This window comes from Eurosta solidaginis, chromosome 3 (genome assembly GCF_040869045.1).
Source record: "Eurosta solidaginis isolate ZX-2024a chromosome 3, ASM4086904v1, whole genome shotgun sequence".
In the NCBI taxonomy this organism is placed as follows: domain Eukaryota; kingdom Metazoa; phylum Arthropoda; class Insecta; order Diptera; family Tephritidae; genus Eurosta; species Eurosta solidaginis.
In genome coordinates, this window is record NC_090321.1 from 248,318,101 (window position 1) to 248,330,801 (window position 12,701).

Consider the following 12,701-nt stretch of genomic DNA (forward strand, 5'->3'; position numbering starts at 1 on the left):
TTGATCCCTAGAATATGATTTTCACAGATCAATGGGCGATTTTTTTGCCTCCCCATAAATCGACCCGGCCTATTATACAATAAAAGAATAGTAAGGGTAAAAATAATGTACAAATGTAATTCATTTTGTATTAAAATGAACAGTGATCGTAACAAAGTTTCAAAATTTGTTCCAAACTCGCTGTGACGAACATAAATAGTTGATAAATGATAATTTTTGCATGCAAGATTAGGAGCTTTTAGGCCGTTAAATAAAAGGCAAAAATTAAATTTTCTTTTACCCTCCTACTCGTTTCGACGCTTTTCTGATTCCTATATTGCCCACTTATTTTGGATTCGTTTCGGATTCTTAAATTATGAGCGCCGTGAGCCTGTTTGTTTGGGTAAATATGTGTCCCTTATAAATATTCTCTTACAGTTCTGGAGTTTAATATGGTTCAAAAGCTTCAAAAATGCTATCACCTTAGAGTCTTCTATGACTCCGATTTGATGAAATTATAAACAAACGAAAAATATTAGAATTAGTAAACTAGGCAGCTCCGGAAAAAAACTCTGAAATTTTTCTGCGACAATTTATTCTAAATAAATAATTAACTCAACTAATACTTATTTCATTTCTATCTTATCCTCATGTGAGTTTTATCACATTCTCCCCTATGTTTTCCGCTTCCGATATATGTCAAAAACCTTCCTAAAAGCCCTGAAGTAGTGTCATTAAAAGGCTCAAAATTAGCAGTATATGACGCCAATAAGGCTCATATATGATATCGGAAGGTCTGTATAAGACTTATGTTAGAGACAAAATATAAGCATATAGCATTCGCTTCAGGTTCCTAAATGAGTTCATAACGAGTGCAAACGATCCAAAGTTTGGACTCCTTTCAGACTAATTGTTGACTCCGAGTGTTTGCTGGGTTGTTTGTTTAAAATAAAAACGAAATTTTTTTAATTTCAAATGGCATATAAATTTAATTGCTGAATTGTAATTCCAAGCAGCCTCGATTCAAACGATTTTTAAATACGCAAAAAAAGATACAAAAAAGGAATATTCCGGGTATTTTCCCGGTATTTACCCATAAAAATGGTAAATACCCGGTAGAATCCCAACTCTAATGATAGTTCAACAAATATACTATCAATGAGGATTTATATGGAAAAGAACATAGGTACTCACGACTTCCGTGACATATATAAATTCTACAAATTCTGCACGTGCTCGAGGGTTTTTTGTCAGCATATAATAAAAAAATTTTGGCCAAGTATATAATAAGTTGGATATGAAAAATAACTACTCCTGGGATTACTTGTTTTATTGCAAATGTTTTGGTATGAGTGAGTCGCAACCACGGTTGCCACAGCATGTTTTTTTTTTTTGACCAAAAATGGCAATATTCAAAAGCTGACCGGTATGGTCAGTCATGTCGAGGAGATATTTTTCTTTTGGCCACCTAGTGAAAAATCCTTAAAAAATGCCCTGCCCTATATTATTGATGTACATAGACATCAAAGGTTGATGTATTGAACAAAATAAATGATGTTGCGATTCCGAATGGTAGAATACATTTATTCAATAATACAAATAGTAGCAATCAAAATCAGAATGTAAAGTTGCAAAGGGCACAGCACCAAGACAACAGCCAAATTACCTATTTCTATTTACTAAAATCAATTAGTATAAGAACAAGGCAGATCGAATAAAAGGTATCAAAGTTCTTGCAACGTTTGTAGAAGCCTGGTAAAATGTTGACTGGTCAATTTTCCACTCTGCCCTAGAAAGTATTCCGCAGGAAGTGGAGGACTTCCACTGAGTTGAAAGAAGCCAGTGGGGTATTACTTGAGTGCTCGCAGTTGTCGCTCGCTATCTGAAAGAAGTTTCAGCAGTGACAATATTTTGAAATACGAAGAGAGAAGGCAGAAGAAAATGAAGCTAATATCTAAGCAGAAAATTAACAAACTGTCAAACTATTGGAAGATTGTTTTCGTTTCTTCGATCTACTTAAAAAATTTCAAATATCCCTAGTGTTTGTTTGATTGCTTAATTGGCTTACAAACTTCATTTCTTATCGACAACTAGAAAAAAGTTCCGAAAGGTCAACACCAACATGCAAACTTATTTTATTTCAACTTTACCCTTACCGTAAGCCCCACAAGGCTTACATGTTATTAAAAAAAAAAAAAATTCGAAATTAAACGATGAGACTATGGCTTGGAAACACGTACCTTCCAACCTTCCCATCAGTGTGACACCTAGCGATGCTCATTCTAAAAGCTATATCGGAATATGCATCATAGCTATGCTTGTCGATAATATTCAATGGAGTATTTAAAATCGCGTCCTTTCCAAACCTCCTAATGAAGCGGTAGTAAAAGCATCTCATTTGAAAGCGAATAACGGTAAAGGTACACCCCTATGCTTTTCGGGGAGTGTTATAGATGTTGATGGTTCTTTGCCGGACATAAATCCAGTACGCTGCGGGAGCAAGAGTCATTGAGGTACAAGCATGGCCAACTTGGGAACGATTTAATATGAGCACATTAACCTTCTAAGCCATCTCGCCTCGGTTTGAACAACATAAAACAGGAGCTCGGGCTCATATCGTAATCACATCCTTAAAGGGGTTTACATGGCACAAACGTAACATTCGTATGAATAGCTTCTAAAATAACATAACTGTGCTAATAATTGGTAAGCACCTAAGTCTTGTATAAAAATATAAGTGTAGGGAGCAATATTGGTCTACAGTTTTACACGCTAATACATTGAATTGTAAAATACATAATTTTAGAGCATTCCAATGCAACGAATACTAACAGAGCTCTATACAAATATGTTGGGCGAATAACTTCCGCGTAATATTGGACAACATAATTAGGGTATGAATAATTAGCGTTGAGTACAACAGCGTATCGGATACAAGTTAAACCAAACATATCATTAGCGCGAGCCCGAATATAAAATTGAAATATTATGAAGAAAAGTAGAAAGAAACTAAAAAAAAATTATAAAATTAAATAATTTAAAAAGTTCTTCAAACTTGCACACAACTTACCATTCTCAATAACTTTTTATTACGTATTAACATCTCCTCAGCGCTACTATTTCTTATAAATTGCATTTGTCGATTGCAATCGCGTTCGCGCATGCGTTGACGCAGCCATTGCTGTTCCTGTTGTTGTTGTTCACGCGCAGCGCAACGTTCACGTTCTCTAATGCGCTGTATTTGCGCTTCGGTTGCTGAAGTACTTTTCTTATCAGCACACACACAATCAGCACTGTAGAAATCATCGTTGTTTTTATTGTTGTTGCTAATACTTGCAATCATGCGTGTTTCATCCTTTTTAACACCACCGCTGCTATTGCTACTGCTGTGTGGAGCATGCACGCTGGCATGCACTTCAATGCGCGATACGCAATGATCATCGTCATCTGCTGGCTGGGATTCGACAACAATACCGCCATCACACTCATAAAAGGAGCAATTGTCTTCATCGCAACTGGTCAAACTGCAGCCACAGTGCTCTTGTTCGTCGCGCTCTGCTAATGTTTTTGTTGGAATTGGACTTTTGTTTTTAAACACTGCACAGTTTTGCTCTGGCAACGGCTCATTTATGAATGCATTATTCCAAAATATACCGCCACTACTACCGATACCGCTGCTTACACTACCTATAGAGTTTCTCGGATTCACCCCTTCTTCTTCATTGCACGTTACCTCACCACATTCAACGCAGCTTACTTCACAAAAAGTATCCGTCGAAGGCGTTGGTGAAGCAGCGCATGCGCGTATCGTTTCGTTTCGAGCACCATTGGCGCTTTTATTCATGCATGCTGCACGATTAAAGAAAATACCTGATTTTGCCATGCGATCTAAGCTGCCAAAGTAATCAGCGACCTCCTCGAATTCATCATCATTTTTTCGACAGCGGCACTTACATTTACAATTGTTACTTGACGCGCCGCTTGAAATGGTTGTATAAGAGCTCCCAGACGAAGAGGATTTGCTAGAATTCGAGTGCGATGATGACTCAGATGCGCGCGAGGTGTAAGAGTTTATAGAAATGGATGAAGCGCGCGTTGAATTTTCATCTACTCCTGCGCTGGTGGTTGAGCTGCGTACAAAGATTTTCACGCTGTGCTTATCGCTATCGCCACTGGGGCTGCGTATGCCTCTGCTATTGTTGTTGTTGGCGTTGTTGTGTAAATGTTGAAGCGCACTTGCAGTCTTCGCTATGATAGGCGGGGGAGGCGATGATGACGCCATTAACGTGTACGCATCGCAGTTATTTTGCTCGCTTACCCAATCATCATCAATTTTTATTGTCGTAGCGCATAACGGCTGGCGCTCACCGCTTTGGATATTTTTCTTATTGTTGTTGCAATTTGTGTTGTTGTAAATGCGTTGTTCATTATTTTTGAGGTCGATTTCAATGTTACACTGTTTCGTATTGCTAGCGCTTGCGGCTTCTGCTGTCGTCCGGTTAGACAACTTATCACCATCACCCAACTTTTTGCCATTGCTGTTGTTGTGGGGTTTTGCTGTCGCCGCTATTAATAACTCATCCGTTGTAGGTTTGGTGAGACTCTTTTTTGCGAAATTTTGCACATCGTTCGGGTCAACACTTGGCGCAGTTGCTTTCCCAACATGAATTTTGATTTGTCCCTCATTTAGCTTGTCGTTAGGGAAATCTTTTAGTTTGGACGTTGCAGCAGTTGAAGATAGTTGAAGTTTGTGCTGCTGCATGATTGTTGGCTCGTTGTGTCCTTGACAGAGAAAAATTTTTACGCAGTCCTCACACTTTTCCAGATTTTTCATATTATTTTCTTTAGTTTTGCGCTCTTTCGCATCAGCGGAGGACGAGACGCCAGAGTCTGAGCAACAACTCTCGATCGATAAGCGTTTGCGCGTATTCAGTTCCTCGTCAGACAATTGTGGTGTGCTAGCGCTGCTATTTCCGCTGCTGCCTGTTGCATTACTCGTCGCAGATATGGGACAGTTAGTGAAATTACAGTTTTTATAGCCACACGTACGCCGACGGCTATCCGTAGGTGATTTGTGCTGAGCCGCCTTTGTCGCATTTTGTGCACTAGTGCATTCCATATCTGCTCGATTCCCTAACGCTTCACCTCCTGCCGCTACCGCTCTACTGTCGTTTCTTTCTTTCGACTCGTTTAATTGGTTAACAATCAAGAGCGGCTGGCGCTTTTTCCGTATATGTACACGCTCAGTTTTAAGCTTTTGAAAATTTGCTAACGCTTGCAAGCGCGTTTGTTTCAGCAAGCTATCTTCAGCGCGCTCCTCACAATCTGTCTTCTTGGCGCTGCTGCTACACATCGGCTTATCTGTCGTCTCAAGCATGGTTGTAGGTTTGGTGGAACGCAGTTGCATTTTTTCGCCGGTGCATTGCATACGAAATTCGGCAGTTATCTGGCGCTGCAACTGCTGCCTGCGATCTTCATCTTGATCAAAAATTTGGCGTATGCGCCGCTGTAGCTGCTCGTTTGTTTCACTGTAGTGCAACGCCGAGCTCGTGGATTGCCGCTGTTGCGCTTCTGTTATAAGTTTTGGTATGCGCGACACTTGCGCCCGCTGTTGATCGGGTGACGCGCGCTGACTATTAACACCTTCGTTCCGCACCAAGCTGACTTCTTCCATGGCAGTGCTTCTACTTTCTACAACGCAGTCCAAGCAATCACCAGAAGCGCTAGAGTTACTAAAACGTTTTACACGTTCTTCAATGCTAGGCAGTGGATCGCGTGGACGCATACGCATATTTGGCTCCTTTTTCGGTATTGGCGCAAGGCGTAGCGGCTGCTTAGGTAGTGCACCTGCGCTGGTTGTGGATTTAACAGGAGCGACTGTTGGCAGCAGTGGTGGTGCAGGCGCACGATATTGTTTTGTAGAACGCCGTTGCTCTGGTTGTTTGACTTGCTCGAAAAGTCGATTGATTTGCGTCACCACTTCTGGCATTTGCGCCGCCGAATGTGTAGATGGCGGCAGCGATAAACGCTTCAAACCCACGCTACTCGCCGTAGCACCCTGCTTTAATTGATGTGCGCAATCAGTTTTCTCAATACGCGCTATACGATCAGCGCGTGACTTAACACCTGCGCGTGCGATATCGCGTCGTATATCGCAGGTAGTAATGCGCGCGCGATAATTCCAGCTGTTTGATTTTTCACAATCATGATAAACTGTAGATGTACCATCGCAAGTATCCTCATCGGAGGAGCAAGATGATTGCGTAGCAGAATTGCAAGCGGAGGTACAGCACGATTGTAGGTCGGCATAATCTTCAGTGTCGTCGTGAGTGTCTTTAGCGCGTGTGCATGTTATGCTTGCGCTTGCAGCAGTGAAGGCGACATTTTGCGTTGACGCTGCTGTTGTATGATATTTATGCGTTGTAGCATCTACGCAGCAAGATTGCTGTTGTTGTTGTGTTTGCGACTTTGCTTGCGGCAGTTGATGTATAAATTTCCATGATTCTATAGTAGGCGGCGGTAATGGTTGCTGGTGTGCTGCGCGAATATTATTCGAAATGGGGCGCTGTACAATCGCGCTTTGACGCTTGTTACCATTAGTTGCGCCCAATTTTGAGTTAGCATGTTGTTTGTGATCTATGTTGTTAGATTGTATATAACCTTGGTATTTGGCAGGTGCATCCACAAAGCTGTGTCGCGTTGGTTGCTGCCGCTGTGGCTGAAGCGCGCCAGTTGTAGAACGCGGCTTACGCGCTTCCTTGCACTGTTGCACATAGTTGACTTTAAGCAGCTCCATTTGTGGTATTTCCGCGCTGGACATGCGAGAGTCTAATGTGCTATCCAATGCAAGGCTAGCTAGCGTTTCATTGGAAGGTTTGCGTTGCGTTTTATTGAGTGGCATTATTAGAAATTTTTAAACTTTTTATTCAATTTGAATTATTTAATATTTTAAACCTTTATTTCACAATTATTTTCTTATTACAATATTTTTTTTTGATTTGGGTTTGTTTTTTATCTCACTCACTGTATTGTTATTAAAATTATGTATCTTGCGCGCCAATAAATTACTGCACTTTGAGTTGCGCCGGCGCGGCGCCTCATTCCTATAAAGTAAAAATCATGTGTGCTTTTAACTTGAATAATTTCGATTTCATATGAGATATTTTTGTATTATATTTTTTTAAATTAATTTATCACTTATTTGTATCTTCGAAATTTTCGTTTTCTCACTACTTGTTCACATTTTCATTTCGTTTCTCATTTTATTCACTCAATCGTACTAAATAATTATAAACAATTTTCTTTCAAACAATGCAAAGCCACTGCTGTTGGTCATTGCCGTTATTGTATCGCATTCACCAGCATTCATTTATAATTAGTTTGTTTTCATTTCATATCGGTATGTCACTGATTGTTGTTGTAACATAATACTTACTAACAAAACACATTTGATCCGCTAATCGTTGTTGACTCGTCAAAGTTTCGGCTTAAACTGTTCGTTGCAATAAGCCAAGTTTATAGCCATAAGCTGGCTGTTGAAGCTAATAAAGTAATTTCGAATATGTTGCGGTTGTAAGGTCAGGCAATCAACATGACTAACGCAAAATGTCTAACGCAACATGTGTCATGCAACATTTGCGCTCCAACATGCTTGCTCAAACTGATTCGTTGTTTGATGCTGTTTCAAGTTCAGCTGGCTATTTGCTTGTACTTGGTAAACAGACGAGCGTTCGTGTGCTTGCAGGCTATATTTTTTTTTTAAATATTTTTTCCTTTAAGTTTTATTGCTTGTCTGACAAGTTCTTGGCCAAATTCAAGTCTCCTTATTACCTGGTTTGTTATTGGTTCGGTTTTAGTGTTGTGAGACTGCACTGCACATTGAATTGTTAGTTTACAGGAAAATTTATTTCAGGTTACGAGATCAATTTTTGATATTTTATGGGGAATTCAAAGTAGTTGCTTGAGAAGTCCTTTTTATTTAAATTATTCCTACAGCTGTAATCTGCTGAATCATAAAAAATCAACAGACCATGATATTATATTAGGTTTCAGTATGCTCTAAAATTATTCAGGGAAGAGCTAACGAGCTCCCTAGGTATTCTGATGAGATTTTGTGTTGCAGTGGTCCATAAAGTTTCAGGATATGACGGACCTTTCGTAAGTATTATATAGATTGTTTAACTTGCCGTGAGTCTTAGGAGACTTTGGGCTGCTGTGCTCTAACAAATGTTGAAGGGAAGTTCTGAAGTAGTTTTAAATGAGTCTGATGAGTTTATTTAGTTGCAGTCAATTTTGGGATATTTAGTGTTGCAGTGTTCATTTGCATAATTTATGAGTGAAATGTGGAAGCCCTTCTAAGTTATTTGATAAAAATTTGGGCTACAGTGCTCTATAAAATTTACGAAAGTAGCTCTTTGAGGAGTCTCCGGAGTATTTGGTTTGTAGTACTCTATCAAATTTGGAAAGGTTGTACTAAGGCAGTTTTTAAGGAGTTTGATGAGTTTTTGGGTGAGATTAGGTTGAACTGGCGTGTCAATAAAGACTTCACATATACTGAATGTGTTCATAGTGCTCGCCAAATTTGTTTGACGACCAAACGAGAGAACCCCGATCAGGTACCAGGACTTATGTTAGAGAATAACTCCGTCCTCTTGGCAACTTGGTACCTAGCTTAATTGCTGCCTCCAGATCTGGCAACTCTGCCGCCCCTGGTTACTGGAACCTTCACCTGGCGAGCGCAGGACACGAACACAGACCATGTTCAACCGTTACTTCCTGCAGACCGCACTTCTTCCACCAGCTGTTACTGACGAGACCTAACTTATAAGCATGTGACGTCAGAATGCAGTGTCCAGGTAGTATGCCCATCGCTTAAGTCTTCTCTTATTTTTGGTAATCTATAAAATTTCCGAGAAAAGGGCTGAAGGAGACTAAGCAGTCTGAAAAGATTTCGGGAGAAGCTCTTTGAGTTCCCTAAGGAGCCTTTGTAGCTTTTGGCAGGTAATGGCCTATACAATTTCGGAGGGAAGCTCTAAGGGCGCTTTTAAGAAGTCTGGTGAGTTTTTGGGTTCCGTGCTCTATAAAACTTTCGAGGAAAAAACATAAGCATAAGAAGTCTGAGAGGCTTTCTAGAAATGGAGATGAGTGTTTGGTTGATTTGTTTGCTTTCAGTTCAGCTAGTTGAGAGCATGGGGGACTACTGTCCTTTTCAAGTTAAAAGGTTCTGCTGTGTTCACATTGGACGTTACCAGATTACAATTAAGTTTTTTTCTATCATAAAAAAAAAACCGAGATAAGTTTGCTGGCCTGTGGCAGTCTTCGAATCCTCACCTATGCTCATCGTTTCATGCTTCTCAAGAACAGAAGGGTATATTGGGTTTCCATGTATTGTGATCACAATCATGCACACCACCTGAGGTGACCTATAAGAAATCCCACAAGTTGCGTAACGAAAGCAAAAGGCACTATCTGAGGTTGATGACATTACGAATCTTGCCGAACTTCAGACTATCAATGTTTCCCGGTATCTACTCCTGACAGAATATTTACAAAATTTCTATCCATTCCCTCAAGAGGTAGCGCGGACCCATAAAAGGCTGTTTGGACCCTACAGCTGTAAGTCCATTAGACGAAGTGCATACAAAAATTGGTTGTTAACACCGATAAGTAAGAGGTGGTTGAAATTTAAAGTTTTCTACAACCGTTCGGGACAGACGTGCCACAAAAAAGAAAAAGTAATAAGTAAACATTTTAGTTCATTGACTTGAATTTTGGGCTCCTTTTCATACTAGTCAGTTTTTGAATAGTTCATTGACTAGAATTTAGTCTGTCGGATTCAAAGAAATCTGCCTGGTGGCAATAAGCAATGCATACTTTCAGAATAGATGCCTTACAAATCAACGGGCACATAAACCCAAGCAATGCACGGTTGTACCTCACCGTTACTTCAACATAGTTTAAAGAAGCCACTGAAAAGGCTAAGATCTCTATAATAATATGCCCAGATGGAATAGCTTTGCCGATGCTAAAAACCTAGGCCTATTTCATTCCAGAATAGTGAGGGATGACAGGTATCTGTTAGCAAACCGATGCATCGATAATGCGCCGATACCAATTTGGTAACACTACAGTACGAAATCGCTTACTTTTTGAAATCAAATCCATAGCTTTTCGGTAACAGATTGAAATCACATCGATAGTAAATCTCAAATAACTTCTTGATAAAGTATCGATAACTTTCGGTAAAAAAGGTCAACCTTTCGATAACAAAACTACCATTTTGCGCAAACAAAATCAATATAAATTTTTAAAACATTTTGATAACTTTTCTACAAGAAATTCATTTTGCGATAGTAAATCAACAAATTTTCGACAGCAAACCGATAAGTCATCGACAATAAATCGGTAACTCATTGATAACCTCTGTGTCCGATAGAAAACCTTTGTCACTTCGATAACTCCGGTAACTCGTCGATAAGTAATGGACAACACTTCCATAATCCGTTGATACCAAAACCGCTGAATCATCGATAATTAGTACATTGATAACATTGTGATAACACGCCATCAGGTTTTCCTACATTACGCAACAATGTAGTGATTACACTTACGCTGATACTCTGGGGATTTATTACGTAACTCGATTCGAATGGAAATGCGGTTAAATCACATAATTTTTTTTTTAAATCCGTAATAAATTTCAATCGAATCGAGTTATATAATAAGGTTCCTGTATTTTCCCATACCGAGAGCAAATATGTTTACATATCGAAAATGAAATTTGCTGTAATTTGGTGCGACTAGTGACTCGCCCATCTTTACGTAGCTATAAGTTATCGTTGTTGACAATAGCCGTGTTTTTTAACACGCGTATATTCGTTTACGCTTAAACTTTATATTGACTGCTAAGAGACAAACTATAAATACACCTCTGAAATTGCTGCGCATAAATTTTGTCCTACTAAATTTCAATACGCATTATACTCAGATGTAACTGAAATATGTGTCTTTGTTTCACCCTGTACACTAATTCTATGTATTATATGTGTGTCCACAATTCATCGCAACTGATTCAGCTATATGTTATACCCTATGGCCATCAGAGCGTTGCGTCTCCGCTTTTCGCTACACCCTGTTGCTGTAGCTAGTTGTTTTACCACAGCCGCTAGATGGGTCTCCTAAGCATTATCTAAGCGAAGATAGGCGTTTTTTAACACGCGCAAACGAAACGTATACGCGCGTGTTAAAAAACACGGCTAATATAATACTTGGCTGCAGAAGTATTATCACTTTTCCCCTGGTAACATTCATACATACATATGCATACCAACTTCGATATATTAATTTTCAAACGGATTGATTTTTCCTACTTAACCTTGCATCCCTGTCGTGGATTAATCTAACGCGTACACCCGATGAATATTCACACAAAATCGATTTGACAACGAATTACTAGTAAAGCATTATTTTTTTTACAATTTTGATTTAAAATCTAAATTGAATATCAATATCCAGATTAAGATTCAAATACCAATAAAAATCAAAATAAAGATATGCCAATAGATAAACACATTAATTGGATATTAATTGCCGCTTAAAAGAAAAATATTACGAGTAATTTACATAAAACTTAAAAAAAAAAAAATAGCACAAAAAACCAAATCCAGTAAAATGGCGCCAGTAAAATTAAGAATTTCTTTCGCGTTCAATGGAAAAACTTATTGTTTACTTGCGCAAAAGCATTTACTTGTAGCACAAGACCCTCAATCGCAATCCAACAATTTCTTAGAGCTTTTCCTCTCGTATTCCATCGTCAACGATTTGCTTCACGCTTGACACCTCAACTGTAAACTGTAGTTAATTAAATAACTGCCGGCATGCGTACATACATATATGCATGAAAACAATCAAAGTATAAAGTACTACCCCCCGTAGGAAAAGTAGGTAAATTCATGCATTAAAATCGAATATTTGACTATGCGAGCAATTTGGTCTTTTTGTTTGGGTTGTTTCACTTTGCACAGCGTCAACTCAAAACGTCATAAGTCTGTGGAGCTTGCGCATGGTGACAACTGGTAACGCTTTGGCGGTGAATTTGTGAGGTTACCTTCTCCCCACTCCTCCTACCATAAACCTGCTTCAGTTACAGGGTGAGGCTGCGTCTTCTTCTAACTGTATCGTCATTGTTTAAGGCGAGCGATAGCCAAGTGCTGTTTTTGTTTTAACGCCGTAAAGTATTTGGAATGTTTTCCGGGAGCAGGGCGTTGAGACTGTTTTCCTTGTTGTGGTCTGCAGATAAGGGCTTTTGTTTTTCCCATAACAGTATTGGTCGAGTTGGAGGCATTTGTAAGAAGAAGAAGCTTAAAAATAAACTCTGGAGAATGGAGGCGAATTAAGACCGTAGGAAATTGATAGGGACAATCTTATATGTAAATGGACAACGAGACAAGAGGGTACATAGTCCATGAATTGTGCTGAAATTACCGATTCTTCACCCAAGTGCGCTCCTAGAAGCCTAGCATAGGCCAATCAGGAGGCTAGTTTGAAGTTCTATATTAGGTCACAGATGGGAGGTTTAATTACCGATGACACAAACGCCGAGACTGACAGCAAAGTGCTTAATAGAAAAACCGATTTCTCGAAATCTGTGGAGGCCAAGGTAGAAAAAATAACAAAGGGGCCACAACAACCCTTCCCACTACCTTCAGAAGACGGGGAAGGAA

The 12,701-nt window shown here is 39.4% G+C and overlaps 1 protein-coding gene across 5 annotated transcripts in view; it reads right to left on the bottom strand.

Annotated features, from left to right (window-relative positions):
- Positions 1-7,348, bottom strand: part of LOC137245342 (uncharacterized) — an 89,016-nt gene extending 81,668 nt beyond the window's left edge. For 3 of the 5 annotated variants that reach the window (XR_010951305.1, XR_010951304.1, XR_010951306.1), the window contains exon 1: positions 3,050-7,348. Coding sequence is in view for 2 of the 5 variants with exons in the window: in XM_067775848.1 (XP_067631949.1) it covers positions 3,050-6,880 (3,831 nt within the window). In the remaining 3 variants the exon portion in view is untranslated. The remainder of the gene's footprint in view (positions 1-3,049) is intronic. The other 2 variants (XM_067775848.1, XM_067775847.1) reach the window with 2 other exon arrangements.
- Positions 7,349-12,701: the final 5,353 nt, after the last annotated feature.